A 16704-nucleotide genomic window follows, 5' to 3' on the forward strand; every position below is an offset into this window, starting at 1 on the left:
CCGCCACGCGTCTGGAAAGGAAGCTGCAGTTAATTCTTGATGAACGGACGCGCGAAAACTCCACGTCAACCGAACGCCTGCCCCTCCCACCAAAACCATCCTGTTTTCAAACGCACGGGGAATAGCATTTGATTTATTTCAAATTACAAAATATGTGCTCAAGCTCTCCCTCCTTAAATATTTTTTCCTTCAGGGAAACAGTGGAACCTAACAGACCTGTCTTTAAATAAGCAGCTGTGACCTGAGGCACAGGAAGTGGATCTCAGACGCCTCGGGACAAACGCGCAGCCCTCGGCACCGGGGCAAAACCTGGTGGAGACGGGCCAGCGCTGCTCAGTTTGAGGAACTGGGTTTTTAACCTGCTGCTGTATGAGTCTGTATATTAGGGGGGAAATGCCTCCAAAAACTATTTTAATTTAAATATCAAAACAGATTTAACTTCATACAACATGTTGCAACTATTACTGCAAAGCTGACACCTGTGTCACTTTGAGTGACATGGGGCCGAGGGGATTGTGGAGCAGAGGGTGGACGGGAAAGCAGCTGTGACCACACAGGCTCGCCCAGGACATGCTGAGCACGCGGGTTCTGGGGCGCCATGCCCACAAGGACATGCGCGGTGGACGGGCGTCTGGCCGGGGCTGCCCCGACGTGGCTGGCCGCCCTCCCGTCTTACCTGGGCTGGGGAGGTGGCCGGCTCCCTGGGCTCCGTCTGGCCGGTCCCCAGAGCGGGCATCCCGGGCTCTGAGTGCAGGAGGGTGGAGGGGCTGGAGGGAGGTGACTCGGGTTGGCGCCAGGCCCTGGGGACACAGGAAACGAGTCTCACCCACGTGAACGGACACCAGCTGGCGGGCTGTAGAGAGTTCAGGAAGCGCCGTCCTTGGCTATCCTGCGGTGAGCCGTGCGCTGCCATGTGGCGAGGCCCGGATCTCGTGGGCGAGGGCGTTTGGGGGCTTCTATCAGCTCGCCACTCCCAAGCGCCAGGGTGTCCACACGTGACTTGTCTGGGGCGGGATCTCGCTCCCAGAAGCAACGTGATTACAATGGGGTGTCTGCACAGGAAGTCAGAACCCGTGGCGTGGACATGGCACACGCTCACCTGTGCTTGAAGAAGGATCTTCTGGAAAGTCCTTCGTGGTGCGTCGACCTGACTATTTACCTAAAAGGGTGGTAATACTTCCATCAAATGCCCTTTCATAAGAGATTGCTTAAGATTCCAGGATCAAGCCAGACTCAAGTAAAATCCTTGATCATTTTAAACACCAGAAGGAAATACTCTTTCAGCCACAATCAGAGCGAACTCAGCTGCCACTGTCCCCTGACAGATGTCGGGGGCGTCCCCGGAGAAAAGCTGGGCGGGGGAAGCCCGCGGCTGGTGGCCCCCCGGTCCAGGGCAGACCCCGCCCGCCACCACCCCAGGTCTGAGCTCTCCTCCATAGCAGCACATCCTTCCAGCCAGACAGGGCAGCACTGCCCATCGCCGTCAGGAGGAATCCTCGACTGCTGCCGGAGCCGTGGCGGCGACGTGCGCAGGACAGTCGGGGTTTCTGGGAGTTTGGGGACGGCGCCGCCCCTCGGGCACTCAGCCCCCAATACCCAGGGCGGCTGCTTCATCTCCACTTCATCCCCGTGAAATCAAAGTTACTCGTGTTCTCTCAGCATTTTTCAAGGTCCCTCCCGGATCAACACACACCCACAAACACAGCTCAGGGAAATAGCTCCATTTGTGTGCCATGAACATGCTGGTCACGGTTTCTATTCAGTGAACAGTGACTTTTAACCGGTGGGATGCCAGCCGCCTGTTGCAAACGTAATAAGAGCCAAAGAATCAACTTAAACCGAATCAAAACAAAAAGTACAAAAGTCCTCTTATGGAGAAATCAGTTAAACAGTGATGATCCAGCAACGAAACCATCTGTGGAACTTAATTGCCAAGCCAAACGCTATCAGACTTGGGAAAGCAAGGAAAGTCGCTTTTTCTCGGAGGCTCCAGAACCTTCCGGAAAGGACCATCGGTTACGGCTCTGCACAGCCTGCGGATTTGCTGCATTTAATTTGAACATCTGCGACCACCACCCCTTTCTTCTTCAACACCGCATGCCCGGCAGGCCACGCTGACACACTGCAGGGCTCGCCACCTCAAGACCAGGACGACCCAGCAGGGCCGAGAGCCCCACTCAGCACACCCCACACCACACAGCTGCCACCGTCAGACATCACGACGGGGACGTGCCCTCCCCCTGTTCCTCCAACCACGAGTCATGGCTACTGGGACGCCAGTCCTACGGGCCCCCCAATATCACAAAACGAAAGGCTCAGCCCTGGAAAAATCTTGTTAACAACCTGAGGAACCTGGGGGCCGGAGCCAGGAAATAGCCCCCCCAACGCCCTCGAACCAGACCAGGGGCGAGGGACCCCCAACACAGCAGCGCAGGGCTCCCATCTCCCTTCCGGGCCTCCCCAGAGGAAGTGCGCCAGGCTCTGCACCCACCGAGCTTGGGGGTGTCTCCATACTGGAGCCCGGGGGGCGGTGCCACTGCTTTGCCGTCAGTAGTGCCCAGTGTGAATCCAGTTTTCTCCTTTGAATGTGTTTTTAGGTCCCCTGTGCTCCCCAGACTGGGGGTCGCCTGGGCTCAGGGCTCACGTCGCCACTGGGCGGCACCCAGGAGGGGTGGGCGGCACCCAGGAGGGGTCTCCCCATCCGCACGTTCCCGTTGGGCGACCCCTGACAACTTCTGCAACTGAACGGAAACCGTGGCCCGTCTGGAAGCAGAGCGGTGGCAGGGGGTGGATGCAGGGGCTCTGGGGGGCCTGATGCTTTGTCACATCCGTGCACAGATGCCGGCGCCTGTGAACTGAACGGCACGGAGCAGATGCGCCCACGGGCGCTCCGCAGGGGCCACCCAGCCCCGGCTCAACACAAGAAGGCAGCTCGCCACCCCTGCCCACCTGCCCGCCAGGGACGGAACACCTGCCACAGGGAGGTGACCGCACAGTCTTGGAAAATGAAGTTCTTCTCTGGATACTTCCATTCCTCATTTTAGTGTATGCCCAGAACAGGCAGATTTTCCTTGGGATGTCAGAAAAGAATGTTCTAAAACAACCCATTCCTCCAGCAAGCCCTTCAGCCTCTCTGCCTGAGGGAACATGGGAGCCCATGCCTGGCCCCCTGGACACGGCCCAAGTCACCAGCTCCCAGCCGCCAACTTCTCAACCCTCTCGTAAGGGCAGAGCTAACAAAAAAAGTGGGAAATTTAGAGTATTTACAGCAAAGAGGTTAAAACATGATAGAAATAACAAAATATCAAAACCCACTGGTCGACTTCACCCCGGGTTAGTCACGGACGTACTAAAATAGAGCGGATGGGGCTGTACTCCCCCGTGCCCAGCTCCCTGCGAACTGCGAGGGGGGCACGTGCGCGCACGGGGCCTGGGGACTCCCCGGGGTGCTGCGACTGCCCGACTGCGTGTCCACTGGGAACAGACCACCCGACAGGGCCACCGCTTGCCCTCTGACTCCGCCCAGCTGCCCCACCTGCTGCCAGGCCGGGTCTGCGCCTCTGCAGGGACAGGGCCGGAGGACGGGGGGGCCCTTGGAAGTGGAGAGCATCTCTCCCTGTGCCTCACTCGTCCCAGAGCCCCACAGTCAGACCCCTGGCTCACGGCTAATGGCCTGACCAAATGCGGGTGCAACCGGTGCTTTCGGGCCACCCGAACGCCTGCCCCATCCCTAGCACAGCTCTGCACAGAGCACCAAAGGCCTGGGGAACAGGCCCACCCCGGAGGAGAAGGCTGCCAGACATGGGGACAGGAGGAGAAACACCGAGAAACCGTCCCCCTCGTGACAACGCGGTTCAGCCCCGGAGGAGCTGCTGCGCCTCCCGGGGCCTCTGACACGTGGGGTTCACTCCCACCAACTGGGAGCGTCCAGAAAGAGCCAGAACAAGTGTCCAGCGCTGCAGTTACACACCCAGCCTGCTCCTTCCACGACGTCTGTGAAGCTGCCCAGCCGTCCCCTCAGCAGGACGTTCACCTGCGGACTCGCCGATTCTAAACCCCAGATACTGCAGATACCCCAGGACCACCTCCTCAAGCTATCAGATCGTCACAAACCCAACAGTGTCTGCTGACAAGTTCAGGGTTTGAGCTGAGCGGGAAGTGGACTAATGTGGAGCGTTTATCAAACACACTTTGCTTACGTGTCCCGCGTTTTACGTTCCCAACAACTGTGTGAGTGACTGTTGCCATTCCCATTTCTCAGATGCAAAAAATGAGGCCTAAACGGATTTTCTAAAGTGTGTCCAACAGCCTCGGGGATGCACCCCTGGATCTGACTTCACAGCCAAGCCCTACAACCGCCCTGGCGTCCCACCTGCCTCGGACCCGGCACAATAAATAAAGAGAACGTGATGCTATTCCCCACGGTCAGACTTTATTAGCCACAAGCAATTGTCATCACAACCCTTTGGATATTTTCGTGCTCGTGAAAACAAAGCCGTGAAAATACTGTTTTTAAGATTAGAGTAAAAATGAAAGACACGCTCCCCAGACCCCCAACACTGGCTGCAGTTTTCCCCTTGCTTCCTTCAGCGGTGCTCAGGGACCCACACACAGCCCCGCCAGCCGTACACGCTTGGACCGCAGGGCCCTGGGACGGGGCCCTTCCCACGCCCTCTGCACTCAGAGCCGCCTGTTTTGGGGTGTGTCACTCTGCCCCGAAGAGGGAAACGGGGCCACACCCGACTCTCCCTCACAGACACCAACCCAACAGAGCATTTCTCTCGGGACGCCGGAGACACGGTCACACTGCCCCAGACACCCAGGACCCGGGCACCCAGGATGGATGGTGTCAGGGCACCCGAGCCGAGGGGGCGTGGCACCCTCCCAGGCCGGCGCCTGGGGACCCTCGGCCAGCACCGCTGTACCTCATCCGCTCCTCAGGTTACTCTGTTATTTGCTGTGAGCAACTGGAATTTAGCTGGAGACACTCAAGGTGTAAACACAACACCCAAATCCTCGTTAAATCTCACGTGCCCGCGGCACTGCCTGGCAGGAAGCGAGGATCTGCAGCCTGGCCACGCTCCCCAGGCAGGACGAGTCGGCACCGGCAGGGGGCGAGGCCAGCAGAGGGAGCCCGAGCCCGGCACGTCCCAAGGCCTCCCCAGCGCAGGGGTCCCTGTCCCGGGCCCGCACGGCCCAGCACTTGTCAGCCCGCTCAGGGTTTAGGGTTAGATGCCTCGATTTCAAGTACGAACGTTCGCACAGGCACTCGGCCGCTTCCCTCCCGGTGCCCCGACAGCGCTGCCTCCTCTCCGAAGGCCCCTCAACCGCCACGACCCACACGCACGCGCCCTCAGCACATCCCGTCGCGGGCTGAGGCGCGTCACTCCCGCCCACACTGCGCGCCCGCGCGGCACTTACGGGACAGGGAGTGGGTGCCCTTGGGCAGGTACTCCAGCAGCAGGGAGCTGTCGTCCGCCAGCACGTCGGCCTTGAGGGCCAGCAAGCTGTTCTTACTCATGAGCGCCGCCCGCAGGTTGGCCACCGCGGTGGCCTGGTGCAGCGCGTCGTCCTTCTCCGGGGTGAGCGGGGCTCCCAGGTAGCTGCCTTCTCCTCCCAGGAGCCCCTCGTCCACATGCGCGTAGAGCTCGGGCCTCTCCCCGCGGCTGTCGGAGCTGCTGGCTTCAGCGACGGTCAAGTCCGCGTCTGGGGAGGGAAACACACGTTAGAGACCTCGCCCGCCACTCAGGACCCTCCGAACAGCAAGCAGGCAAGTTTAGGAGAAGCCGGAGCCACGAGCGTCCTGAACCCCAGCGGCCTGGCCTCAAGCCCGATCCCGGCCCGACACGAAGTCCCAGGACGGTGGTGACATCACAGCCGAGACCTCGCGTGGGGCTCAACCCAGAACCCGGGGATGGACGCCCACCCAGGACAGCGGGTCTGCGCCGGGGCTGAACATCGCTCAGAGAAGGGGCAACACTCAAAATGGACCAAAAAGCCCAAACTACACAACTCTTAGAAAACCCCCGCGGCCTCAGGCTGGGCCACGGGTTCTCAGCTGCGACACCAAACGCACAAGCACTAAAACAGACACTAAACTGGACTCCGTCAAACACTAACCCCCTGAAGGCCTCGAAGGACACCATCAACACAGTGAGAGGATGCGTGGGAGAGAACATCTGCAAACTGCACGCCTGACACGAGAGCCCGTCTAGACACTACAGCGGAGTTCACTGCTCCAAAGAAAGACAAACACCCCAGCTTAGAAGTGGGCAAAGGACATGAACAGATATTTGCCCGAAGAGGACACACAAACGGCCAGTGGGCAGTGCTCGGCACCATTCGTCACCAGGGAAACGCGACTCAGCGCCAGGACGCCGTTCCCACTCCCTCTGCGACGGCTGCCACCCACAAGTGCCAATGGGACGTGGGACCCTGGAGCCCTCCAGGCTGCTGGTAAAGACGTAAAATGATGCGGCCGCGGTGCAAGAGCGTAGCGGGTCCTCAGACCAAGTTGCCACGCGGCCCGGCATTTCCACTGGTGGGAGGACATCCAAGAGGGGTAAGACCCGCATCCACGCTCAGAGCAACAGCACCTTTGACGGTCAGAAGTGGAGCAGGGCGTCCCTGGTGGCGCAGTGGTTGAGAGTCCGCCTGCCGATGCAGGGGACACGGGTTCCTGCCCCGGTCCGGGAAGATCCCACATGCCGCAGAGCGGCTGGGCCCATGAGCCATGGCCGCTGAGCCTGCGCATCCGGACCCTGTGCTCCGCAACGGGAGAGGCCACAGCAGTGAGAGGCCCGCGTACCACAAAAAATAAAAAATGAAATAAATAAATAAATGAAAACTGGGTTTGGTTAAAAAAAAATTTTAAAAAAAAGAAGTGGAGCAGCCCAAACGCCCACCTGCCGATGAAGGATAAACACAAAGGAACATGATTCAGCCGTAAAAAGGAACGACGCGCCGGTGCAGCCTACGATGCGGATGGACGTCGGACACGTTATGCCCGGTGAAAGGGACAAACACTGTCCGAGTGCACCACGTGGAATACCCAGAAAAGGCAAATCCACGGGGACAGAAGGAGACTGGGAGCTGCCAAGGGCCGGGGGAGATGGAGGGGGCAGATCTTGGGGTGACTGTTACGGGTGCAGGTTTCCTTCTGGGGCGATGAAAATGTTCTGAAGTCGACTGTGGTGACGGCTGCACAGCCCTGTGAAGAGACGAGGACCCAGCAAACCACACTCTAAATGGGTGAGTCGTCGGCAGTGGGAATTACGTCTCAAGAAAGCTGCTACTAACAGGATCTGTGACAACCTCTAGCTCAGGGCCGCACAGGCAGGACCGGGAGCCTCCTGTACCATCTGGGCCACGGAGGTGCCCCCAGAACGGGCCGGCGCCAGACGGACCCCAGGGAGAGCTGCTGCCTGGCCAGGGCCCCCTGGAAACAAGTGGTGACTCGAGAAATCAACAGAAATGGGGAAGCAAGACCATTCCCGAGAGGAGGGGAAGGCAGGCGGGGGGAAAGGGATGGGCCCCCCTTCTCCTCCCACCCCCAGGCTGTCTTGGGAGGGGGCAGCGGGGTCACTGGTGGCGGGGGGAAGCTGGGCAGCCTCAAATGTGGGACGGGCCCGTGAGCCGGTCCCGGAAACGACAGGTCCCTCCTCAGAACCCAAGGAATCAGGGCCCAAGGCTGCGGAAATCAGAGACACCCCGAACCAGCCTGAGCATCAGGACCGGACACAGCCTCGTGCACCTGGGAAGTGGGGCCAGCAGGTGCCAGGCGGCACCACAGGGGGCCCCATGTGGAGGTTCTATGGCTCCTCCCACAGACACATGCTTGGAGGTGAGCGGAGGGCGGTGGGTGGACCGCCCGCTCACAAAGCGCAGGACCCGGTCCGCGGAGCCAGGTGTGCAAGGCAAGGACGGCGGGGGCCTGGGGGCGCACGAGCTCCCCGCAGAGACCTGCACGCCAGGGTGGTGCTGAGCGCCGAGGCAAAGACACAGGAGGCTCCAGAAAGCTGAACCGAACACGACGAGGGCGAGAGCCCGGGGGTCCTCCCCAGGAGACGCGGGAGGACAGAGGGTCCCCTCTGTCCTGAAGGGGCTCAGCCAGCCTGCCCCATGATGGCCCCCAGAGGGCAGAGCGACTTCCGTGACGAGGCCACTCCTTAGCCGCCCTGATGGGTGCACGAGAAAACTCAGACCCAGCCTGCTTCACGGTGCGCCTTCGTGTTGGAGGAAATTACTCGAAGCTGCAGAACCAGAGGGCACGGAGGCAAGAACCACCATCAGCCAACCCACCAGACTCACCCAAAATGCCTCAGACAGCTTTCACACAACAGTTCGATAACTGCAACAGACTGGATTTCTGACTGTGGTCCTTGGACAGGAGTCAGGACCAGAACCGAAGAGCCAGGGTAGGCGGTGCCAGGAGCCAGGGCCCCAGGCACCCTGGGGACACATGGCCACTGACCGATGTTTACAGACACTCCCGAACTGGAAAGGCACATTTGTCCACGCAAGGTGCATAGGAACTGGGTTTTGGGGTGTGGAGTGGGCCCACCTCAGCAGAGCCCCTCAGGTGTCGAGCGCCCTGGGGGCACTAGGGCCCCGGGGAACAGGCTGAGAGATCACAGGGGCCCCGACCAGGGGCGTCACGTCCCACAGGGCAGCACACCCTGGGTGCCACCACCTGGATGGGTCTAACCTCTCCCCAAGGATACGCGACACTCAGGACACCGCTGAGGTGTAGCGTCAGGCTACTGCTGGCCGAAGCTCCGGAAGGATACTTTCTTCTTTTCAAACTATAAGCCTTTTCATATTTTCCTGCCAGTCCCTAAATGCTATATCAGCACTGACTTTGCGTTTCTAGCCACTAAGTGTAGGGATTAAATCAAACTGAGTTGAAGGCTTTGCCTCTGTCTGCACGGGCTCCGGTAGGACTTAAGCGGTTCTCAGTTCCGGGGCTGGAAAGGCCAGGATCTGGGTCCAGCAGGGCGCTGTTCCTGGCTTGCAGACGGCCACCTGCCCGCTGGCCTCACCTCGGCGGGTGGGCGGACGGAGGGCAGGCTCTGATGCGACGCAGATGCCGAGGGCCTCCGTTTATCCTGATGACTTTCTCACCGGCCCCATCTCCAAATACAGCCACACCAGGGCTAGGGATTCAACGCATGAATTTAGGGGACACAAACATTCAGCCCATAACAGACTGAAAACTAAAAAACACCAGATTTCAAAACCAAAATTTTAATGAAATTATATTAACAGTTTAAGTTCAAAAGCGTGTTAAAGAAATCAAGATTAGCTGAAAGATTCCAACCACATGTGAAAAGCTAAAAGTTGGGTTTCGAAGAAGGATGTCTGGGGTCTGTTACTGAGAACTGCCGTGAAACGGTGAACCGGCTGCTAACTGCCGTGAAACGAGGGGCGGGGGGGACCGGCAAGCACGAGCCACAGACACACTTCGTGGGTCGACGCTCTGAAGATGCTCGTGGGTGAGCGGTGAGGGTCCACGAGATGTAAGGTGACAGTGAAGGGAATGAAAGCTGTCGACTGAAAAATTCCCACATGAATATTTATGACTCAGGAAAGGTACCACCGTCCAGGGAATCGAGACCAGACACGCCTGTGAGGTGTCAGGCTACCTGCGGTCACTCCGTGTCCTAACCTGGAGCCCTCGCGGGTCCAGTGGAGAGCCAGCTGCACAGCCCCAGCAGCTCGTGGTAGGACACGCGGACACGCTCTCAGCGCCCGAGTGCACCCTCCATCTCCCGAGCCTTGCCGTCTGTCGGCCGAGCACCCAGGTCGAAATTCAAGCCCCCAATTCTGGAAACAGCACTTGGGACGTCTCCCAGTATAGGGACGATACCAGTCCAACGGAGCTTGGAAGGAACTGGTCATTCTGAAGATGAGAGTTGTGAAGGAGACCAGAAGGGCTAAGGGGACTTGACTCTCCGACGTCATCTTGATGGGCCGGGCACACGCACAAGCACGGCCTAGGGCGCCCCACGCTGGCCCGGGTGGGCTCCTGCACTCACTCTGGCATCCACTTTGGAGGTGCAGGGAGACCCAGTTTCCCCAGAATTTCTTGTTCAAATGAGAAAGCGGAGGAAAGGGCCCAGAAGGGAGAGGGTGTGAGGCCGACCCTGGGCCCTCCCAGGTCCTGAGCCTCCTGCCGGGCAGGCAGGCTGGGAGCCTGGCGAGGGGCAGGGGGCAGGGGTGGCGCCTGGGGGCACCGGCCAGGCGCCAGGAGAGAGAGCAGGTCCTTCCCAGGCCCTTGCAGACCACAGCCTGACTTCAAAAGGAGGGATTAAGACGATGAGGTCAAAAATGAAATTCTACAAACAGAACAGGGAGTTGAAAGCAATAGTTAACATTGCAACAAATCCTTTCATAGATAAAGAATTTGATGTTACATAAAGTCACAAAATAGGCTCTTACTAGATCATTGTTATCAAAAAACTAAAACCCTTGCAAACACTCCGTGGGGGCAGGGGTGGCGCCAGCACAGCTGTCCTGCGCGTTAGCAGCCGCGGCCTTCCTTTAGCAACCTGACATTCACGGGTTAAACCCAGACTTCATTTTGTGCCGCTTTCAGGTGGATCTCAGCTGGAGCCGGGAGAGCGGGGAAGCCAGGCTCGGACCGAGCTTCAGGAACGGCCTCCAGCCTGAGCCATCAGCCACCGTGTGTGACAGGACTGTCCCCAAGTCCCCTCCAGGCAGGGACATCTCCTGAGCGAGGACCCAGGGGCTCCTTCCTTCAGCTGCTAGAGCTCATCCACTAAGTGACAACCTTGAAAACGTCTCATCGAACATTTTACCTCTGAACAGTGATGAACTCAGACTCGGTGACTCAGAAAAAACCTTAAATAGTGAGGTTAAAAAACTGACAGGGACTTCCCTGGTGGTGCAGTGGTTAAGAATCCGCCTGCCAATGCAGGGGACACGGGTTCGAGCCCTGGTCCGGGAAGATCCCACATGCCGCGGAGCAACGAAGCCCGTGCACCACAACTACTGAGCCTGCGCTCTAGAGCCCGCGAGCCACAACTACTGAGTCCACGTGCCACAACTGCTGAAGCCTCACACCTAGAGCCCGTGCTCCGCAACAAGAGACGCCACTGCAATGAGAAGCCTGCGCACCACAACGAGGAGTAGCCCCTGCTCGCCGCAGCTAGAGAAAAGCCCACGCACAGCAACAAAGACCCAACACAGCCAAAAATAATAAAAATTTTTTTAAAAATGTGCAGACCCTTTGAGCCAGCAATTCAACTATAAAAAAAAAAACTGACAAACCAGGGGCCAGATGAGGTGCGACGGGCTCGACTGTTAGCTGTGGGGCGGTGGACCCCTTCCGGGTCACCTGGTGATGCCACAGGGGGCTTCCTCGTACAGAAGAGACCACGGCAGCTGGACGGGGAGACCGGCCACCAAGACAAGGGACAGAGTGTGTGTAGCCATTTCACACACGCGTGTGATGGCAGGAAATGTCCCCCCACCGACCGCCCAGGGCAGGGGAAAAGGCGCTCAGGGCTTCTTCCCCAGGCTGACCTCTTTTTAATAAACAAGGCAACCAGGATGAAAAATACCAACGTCTAACTGTAAAGGGCCAAGTGCTAAATGTAAAGATTGATTCTAGAGCAGAAAGGGGTTTGGGGCGGGGGGGGTCCTTCTTCCCATAAGTGATACATGATCACATTCTGAAAATTTCACTCACAACCTTCAGCTGAAAAGCAGAAAAGAGATCATAATTAAAATAAGCAGAATGTCTCAACAATTAAACTAGAAGACGCTGTGTGAGCTGCAAAGTGGGGAATAAACAGATGATGGAGCATAGGAGGGAACAAGCCCAGGGCCGGGGGTGATGGGACGGGGGCCGCCTCACCACGAGGGCCTGGTCAAAAGCAGACACTCGGCTTCTAAGATTTCGCCAAGTCTCCACTCTTCACGATTCTCAAATATGCTTCCAAGCTGCCTTTGAGAGGCTTCCTGCAGATGTCCCAGCCCAGCCTGCGGCCTCTCATCCAGGGAACAGGCACCCCGCGAACACAGATGTGCAAACAGCAACACGGCGGAACCTTCTGGAAGAGTGGAAAGTGCGGGGCCAAGGCTGTCTCCCCGGGGGACTCCACCCTCCTGAGTTACAGCTCAAACCAGACCTTAGTCCTAACTTCCGCTAGATCTCACAAACAATGCAAAAGAAAGTTCAAAAAACTGTAATTATGCACTTTGTCCAAAATCTACCTTCTAACTTTATGTGTCTAAGGTGTATTATTTCTTAAGTGCTTCTGTATCCAAGTTAAAATCAAGTTACCTCATTTTCTTTAACTACCAAAATGTTTTCACCTCATAGAAGAAATTCTCTTTAATTAAAAAAATATATACAGTTAGTAAGGTAGTTCCATGGGCAGGTGGTATCAGAACAGCTGGACACCACACGCAGAAGGTGACCGTGACGGTGGGCCCCTCGCCTGCCACACGCAAAGAGCGACGCGCATCTCAGGCCTGTAGTCACACCCAATCCTCCAGGGGAACCACGGGAGACATCTCTGTGACCTTAGGCAGAGGGCCCTTGGATTAGACCCAAAGAGCATGAACCACAAAAGAAAAACGTTCACATACTGGCCTTCATGAAAATTTAAAATGTGCACACTCTTCAAAAGACACCGTTACAGGAAGAAACGAGCCAAAGGCTGGGAGACAGTGCTTTCAGAGCACACACCTGACGAAGGACTTGCCGCCAGGACACTCGGAGGACGCTCTACTCAGCAGAAGACGCTTCCCCAGGAAGAGGGGTCAATGGCAACTAGGAAACAATGCTCGTCGTCAGAGCGGGACCCCGGCCAGCACAGGGTGCTGGACAGCCCAGCTCTCAAACCCGCCACCATGCACAGCCCTGAGCAGAAACCGCTCAGAGGAAGACAGGGGAGCCTGGCGAACCCGACGGGGAAGGGTAAGCTGGGATGAAGTGAGAGAGTGGCATGGACATATATACACTACCAAATGTAAAACAGATAGCTAGTGGGAAGCAGCCGCATAGCACAGGGAGACCAGCTCGGCGCTTTGTGTCCACCTAGAGGGGTGGGACAGGGAGGGTGGGAGGGAGACGCGAGAGGGAGGGGAATGGGGATATTCGTATGCATCTGTCTGATTCACTTTGTTGTACAGCAGCAACTAGCACACCATTGTAAAGCAATTATACTCCAATGAAGATGTTAAAAAAAAGAGAAAGAAAACCGTAAGGAGATGCCCCCACGCCCTCCAGAACCGCTACGATTTAAAAACAAACCAATCCACGGTGTGCGGGACGCTGACACGAGTGTACATCCCACACACCCCTGGTTTCTTGCACGCACGCTACCCGACGGCCCAGCAGCCCAGTCCTGGGAGCAAAGCAGAGAAATCACACAGATACTCGTCCTGGGACGTTCACGGCAGCTTGATCCTGACTGCCGGAAATCACCCAGACAACCCAAACGTCCATCAGCAGGGGTGTTACAGCAGAGAACGGAGGAACCTTGGCAGTGAAAGGATGACTGGTGGACGCACGTGGCGGCCTGAGCGAACCCTGAGAGCATGTTGGAAATCGCAGCCAGGGACAGATGAGAAGTTCCCGAGGCTGTGGAGGGAAGCGGCCCGGGGTCCCCTGGTGGTGACTGTGCGGGGCCAGGCTGGTGTCCTGGCCGTGATGCTGACACGTCAGCGTTGGGGGAAGCTACCCAACAGGTGCACGGGCTCTCGCTGCATCACTTCTCACAAGTGACTGCAAATCTGCATCATCTCAAGATGGACACAGGCGGGCCGCACAGCACACCCTGTGTGACGCCCTCCCTCGCGACCCCCAGGCTGGCAGGAGGCGGGGTGGGGTGGGGGGTGTCCAGAGGCTGAGGGGATGTCTTGAGGGGACATCCGTCGTCCAAAGGCACGTGTACGGTGTGGAGAATGCGGGCTCTGGTGAGAGGCTGGCCGGAGGGCTGGGACGAGGTGCTGGTGTCGGCCCTCTGAAATTCAGAGAACGAGGTGGGTGTGGGATGATCAGATGCATAAACATGTAAACGCAGCAAGACGTGAGCAGGTGGAGAACCTCAGCGCAGGCAGGCTCACTTTCGTTTTTTCATCTTTTCTGTAAGTATGAATATTTCCCCCAATAAAATGGCAGGGAGAGAGACAATAAATTATTCAAACCATACACTTGAAATCTGTGCAGTTTATTTTATTGTTTTTGTAAATTTATTTATTTTATTTTAGGCTGCATTGGGTCTGTGCTGCTGTGCGCAGGCTTTTCTCTAGTCGCGGCGAGCGGGGGCCCCTCTTCGTCGCGGTGCGTGGGCTTCTCATTGCGGTGGCTTCTCTTGTTGCGGAGCACGGGCTCTGGGCGCTCAGGCTTCAGTAGTTGTGGCACGTGGGCTCAGTAGTTGTGGCACGCAGGCTCTAGAGCGCAGGCTCAGTAGTTGTGGCGCACGGGCTTAGTTGCTCTGCGGCATGTGGGATCTTCCCGGACCAGGGCTCGAACCCGTGTCCCCTGCATTGGCAGGCAGATATTAACCACTGCGCCACCAGGGAAGCCCTGTGCAGTTCATTGAATGTATATCATACTTAAAACAATAGGAAAGGGAATGGCAGTTTTCACCAAAACACCTCGTTATTATCTGTGTTCCCATGATGGTCCCCATGTGTCTGGGTCCTAATCTCTGTGAACATGTCACCTCACGTGGCAAAAGGGACTTTGCAAGTGTGATGGGAGATCACCCTGCCAGTCCAGGGGTCCCTGTCCACACAAGGGTCCGTCTCAGAGGAAGAGGGAGGCATGAGGGCCAGAGCCAGCGAAAGGGATGCGGCACCAGAGCTGAGGTCCGAGTGACACAGGGCCACGGGCCAAGGAACGTGGCGCCTCTGGAAGCTGGAAAAGACTGGGATTCTCCCCTGAGCCCCCAGAAGGATCCGGCCCTGCGAATCGGCGACATCTGGGCGAGAGATAATAGCTGGGCTGCTTCAAGCCACTAAGTCTGCGGCGATTCGTCATAGCAGCAGGAAACAGACACGCCCCTAGAAACACCTCTAGGTCTACACCAAAGACACACATGCCACCAGCACCAGAAGGCAGGCGCCGAGGGTCCTGGCGGCCAGGCCCATCGAGGTCAGGACAGAGCCTACGGCTGGGGAAGGGGCGGGCACCCCCGTGGGCTCCGTCCACAGCAGACCGACCGGGAGAAACCAGCACACAGGGGCCAAGTCAGGACACACTGGCTGGGGAGGCGGTCCCCAGGACGGGTGTCGGGGTGTCGGGGGGGTGGGTCATGCCCCCCTCGCCGGCTGAACATCTGGGATTTGACTTAGAAGGAGTCAAATGTGTATGTTTGCTTCCATCTTTTAAAAGTTTGATAAAAGCAGCAGCATAAAAGTTTTCAAATGAACAGTTAAAAATTACACTCACAGCTCCTTTTAAAATCTCCATTTCAATGTAAGCTCCCAAGCTGTGCTTTTAAGTGTGTGTATATAAATACACGTATATACGGCAAATACAAAATGTACGAGCATCTCCCCGGGCACTTCAACACAGCCAGAGCCTCCTCGTCCCTGGGAGGTGGGTGCCTGTGGGGCTTCGGTCCCCACCCCGGTCGGCACCCTGGGGGCGTCACTGTCACAGTGTCCAAAGAGCAGAAGAAAACACACACCTGGTTGAAGAGGACAAAACCCCTCAAATTCAAATCAACACAGGACCCAGCGAGGTGGCGGCACATCTGGGAACCCGCCTGGAAGCAGCACAGGCAGGTGGCCTCTGTGTCAGGTCAGCAGGGGGCGCCCGCGAGACCAGGAAGAGCAGAAACGCACCCCGGAGCAAATGAGCCGTCGAAAAGCTGCCAGCCGGCTCTGCCAGCACCAGGGCCCCAGCCAACCCCCACCCCTCTGTCGCGAGCGGAGCCTTGCGGGTCCCACCTGTCGCCTCCCAGGGGCCCCGCCTTGTCCTGACGCACCCAGACCCAGACCCTCCAGCTCCCTCTCAGGGCGGGGTCGGGGGGTGGCCCCGGGTGACCAGCCTCGGCTCCCACATCTAGATGATGAGAGACCTCAGGGGCTCTGTCTTCAGGAACTGAATTTTCTAGAAAGTCCAGGAACTTCCATTTCATCAGAAAAGAAGCTCCGCTGGCCACTCAGCAAAGCCACAGTGACGAGGATCTCCAGTCCAGGTGGTAACTCGGAAGTGTGGCCTCAGGCCAGGGCTGGGCGGCCAGGGGGGCACAGGCCAAGGGTCTCGGTCAGGGCCGAGCCCCGCCCTCGCCCAGGCCCCGCCCCCAGCGATCCCGCCCTCCGGGGCCAGCACGAGGGCCCCTCCCCCACCTCCCTCCTCAGCAGCAGGTAGGCTCCCCTCCCGACATACCGCCCCATGAAGACCACTGCTGAGGTGTCAGGGCGGCAGCTGCCCCCTGACCACGGCCCCAAGGTCGACCAGAGGAATTCCAGGCAATTCCGCTCCTTTCTGAAAGGAAAACATCTGGGGGTACAGCCAAGGGAGGAGCTGCCGGCCTGGCTTCAGCCCCAGCATGGAGCTGCGATTGAAGAGACCCTCCGACCTGGGCAGGGGAGGGCTGGGCCCTGGCCCCAGCAGGACGGCACCTGCGAGCTTAGAGCACCCACCAGAGTCTCCAGAGGCCGCCTGCACACCCTGAACCCGCTCTGTGGTCCCCATGTACTCTTCAAAATCCCAGG

At 58.0% G+C, this 16704-nt stretch overlaps 1 protein-coding gene across 4 annotated transcripts in view; it reads right to left on the minus strand.

The window, feature by feature from the left end:
- Window positions 1-16704, minus strand: part of ZBTB46 (zinc finger and BTB domain containing 46) — a 57073-nt gene that overhangs the window by 17367 nt on the left and 23002 nt on the right. For 3 of the 4 annotated variants that reach the window (XM_004311086.4, XM_073793193.1, XM_073793194.1), the window contains exon 3: window positions 5422-5706. The exons of the other annotated variant lie outside the window; for it this stretch is intronic. In XM_004311086.4, the coding sequence (XP_004311134.1) occupies window positions 5422-5706 (285 nt within the window). The remainder of the gene's footprint in view (window positions 1-5421; window positions 5707-16704) is intronic. 4 annotated transcript variants of the gene reach the window in all.

This window comes from Tursiops truncatus, chromosome 15 (genome assembly GCF_011762595.2).
Source record: "Tursiops truncatus isolate mTurTru1 chromosome 15, mTurTru1.mat.Y, whole genome shotgun sequence".
In the NCBI taxonomy this organism is placed as follows: Eukaryota; Metazoa; Chordata; class Mammalia; order Artiodactyla; family Delphinidae; genus Tursiops; species Tursiops truncatus.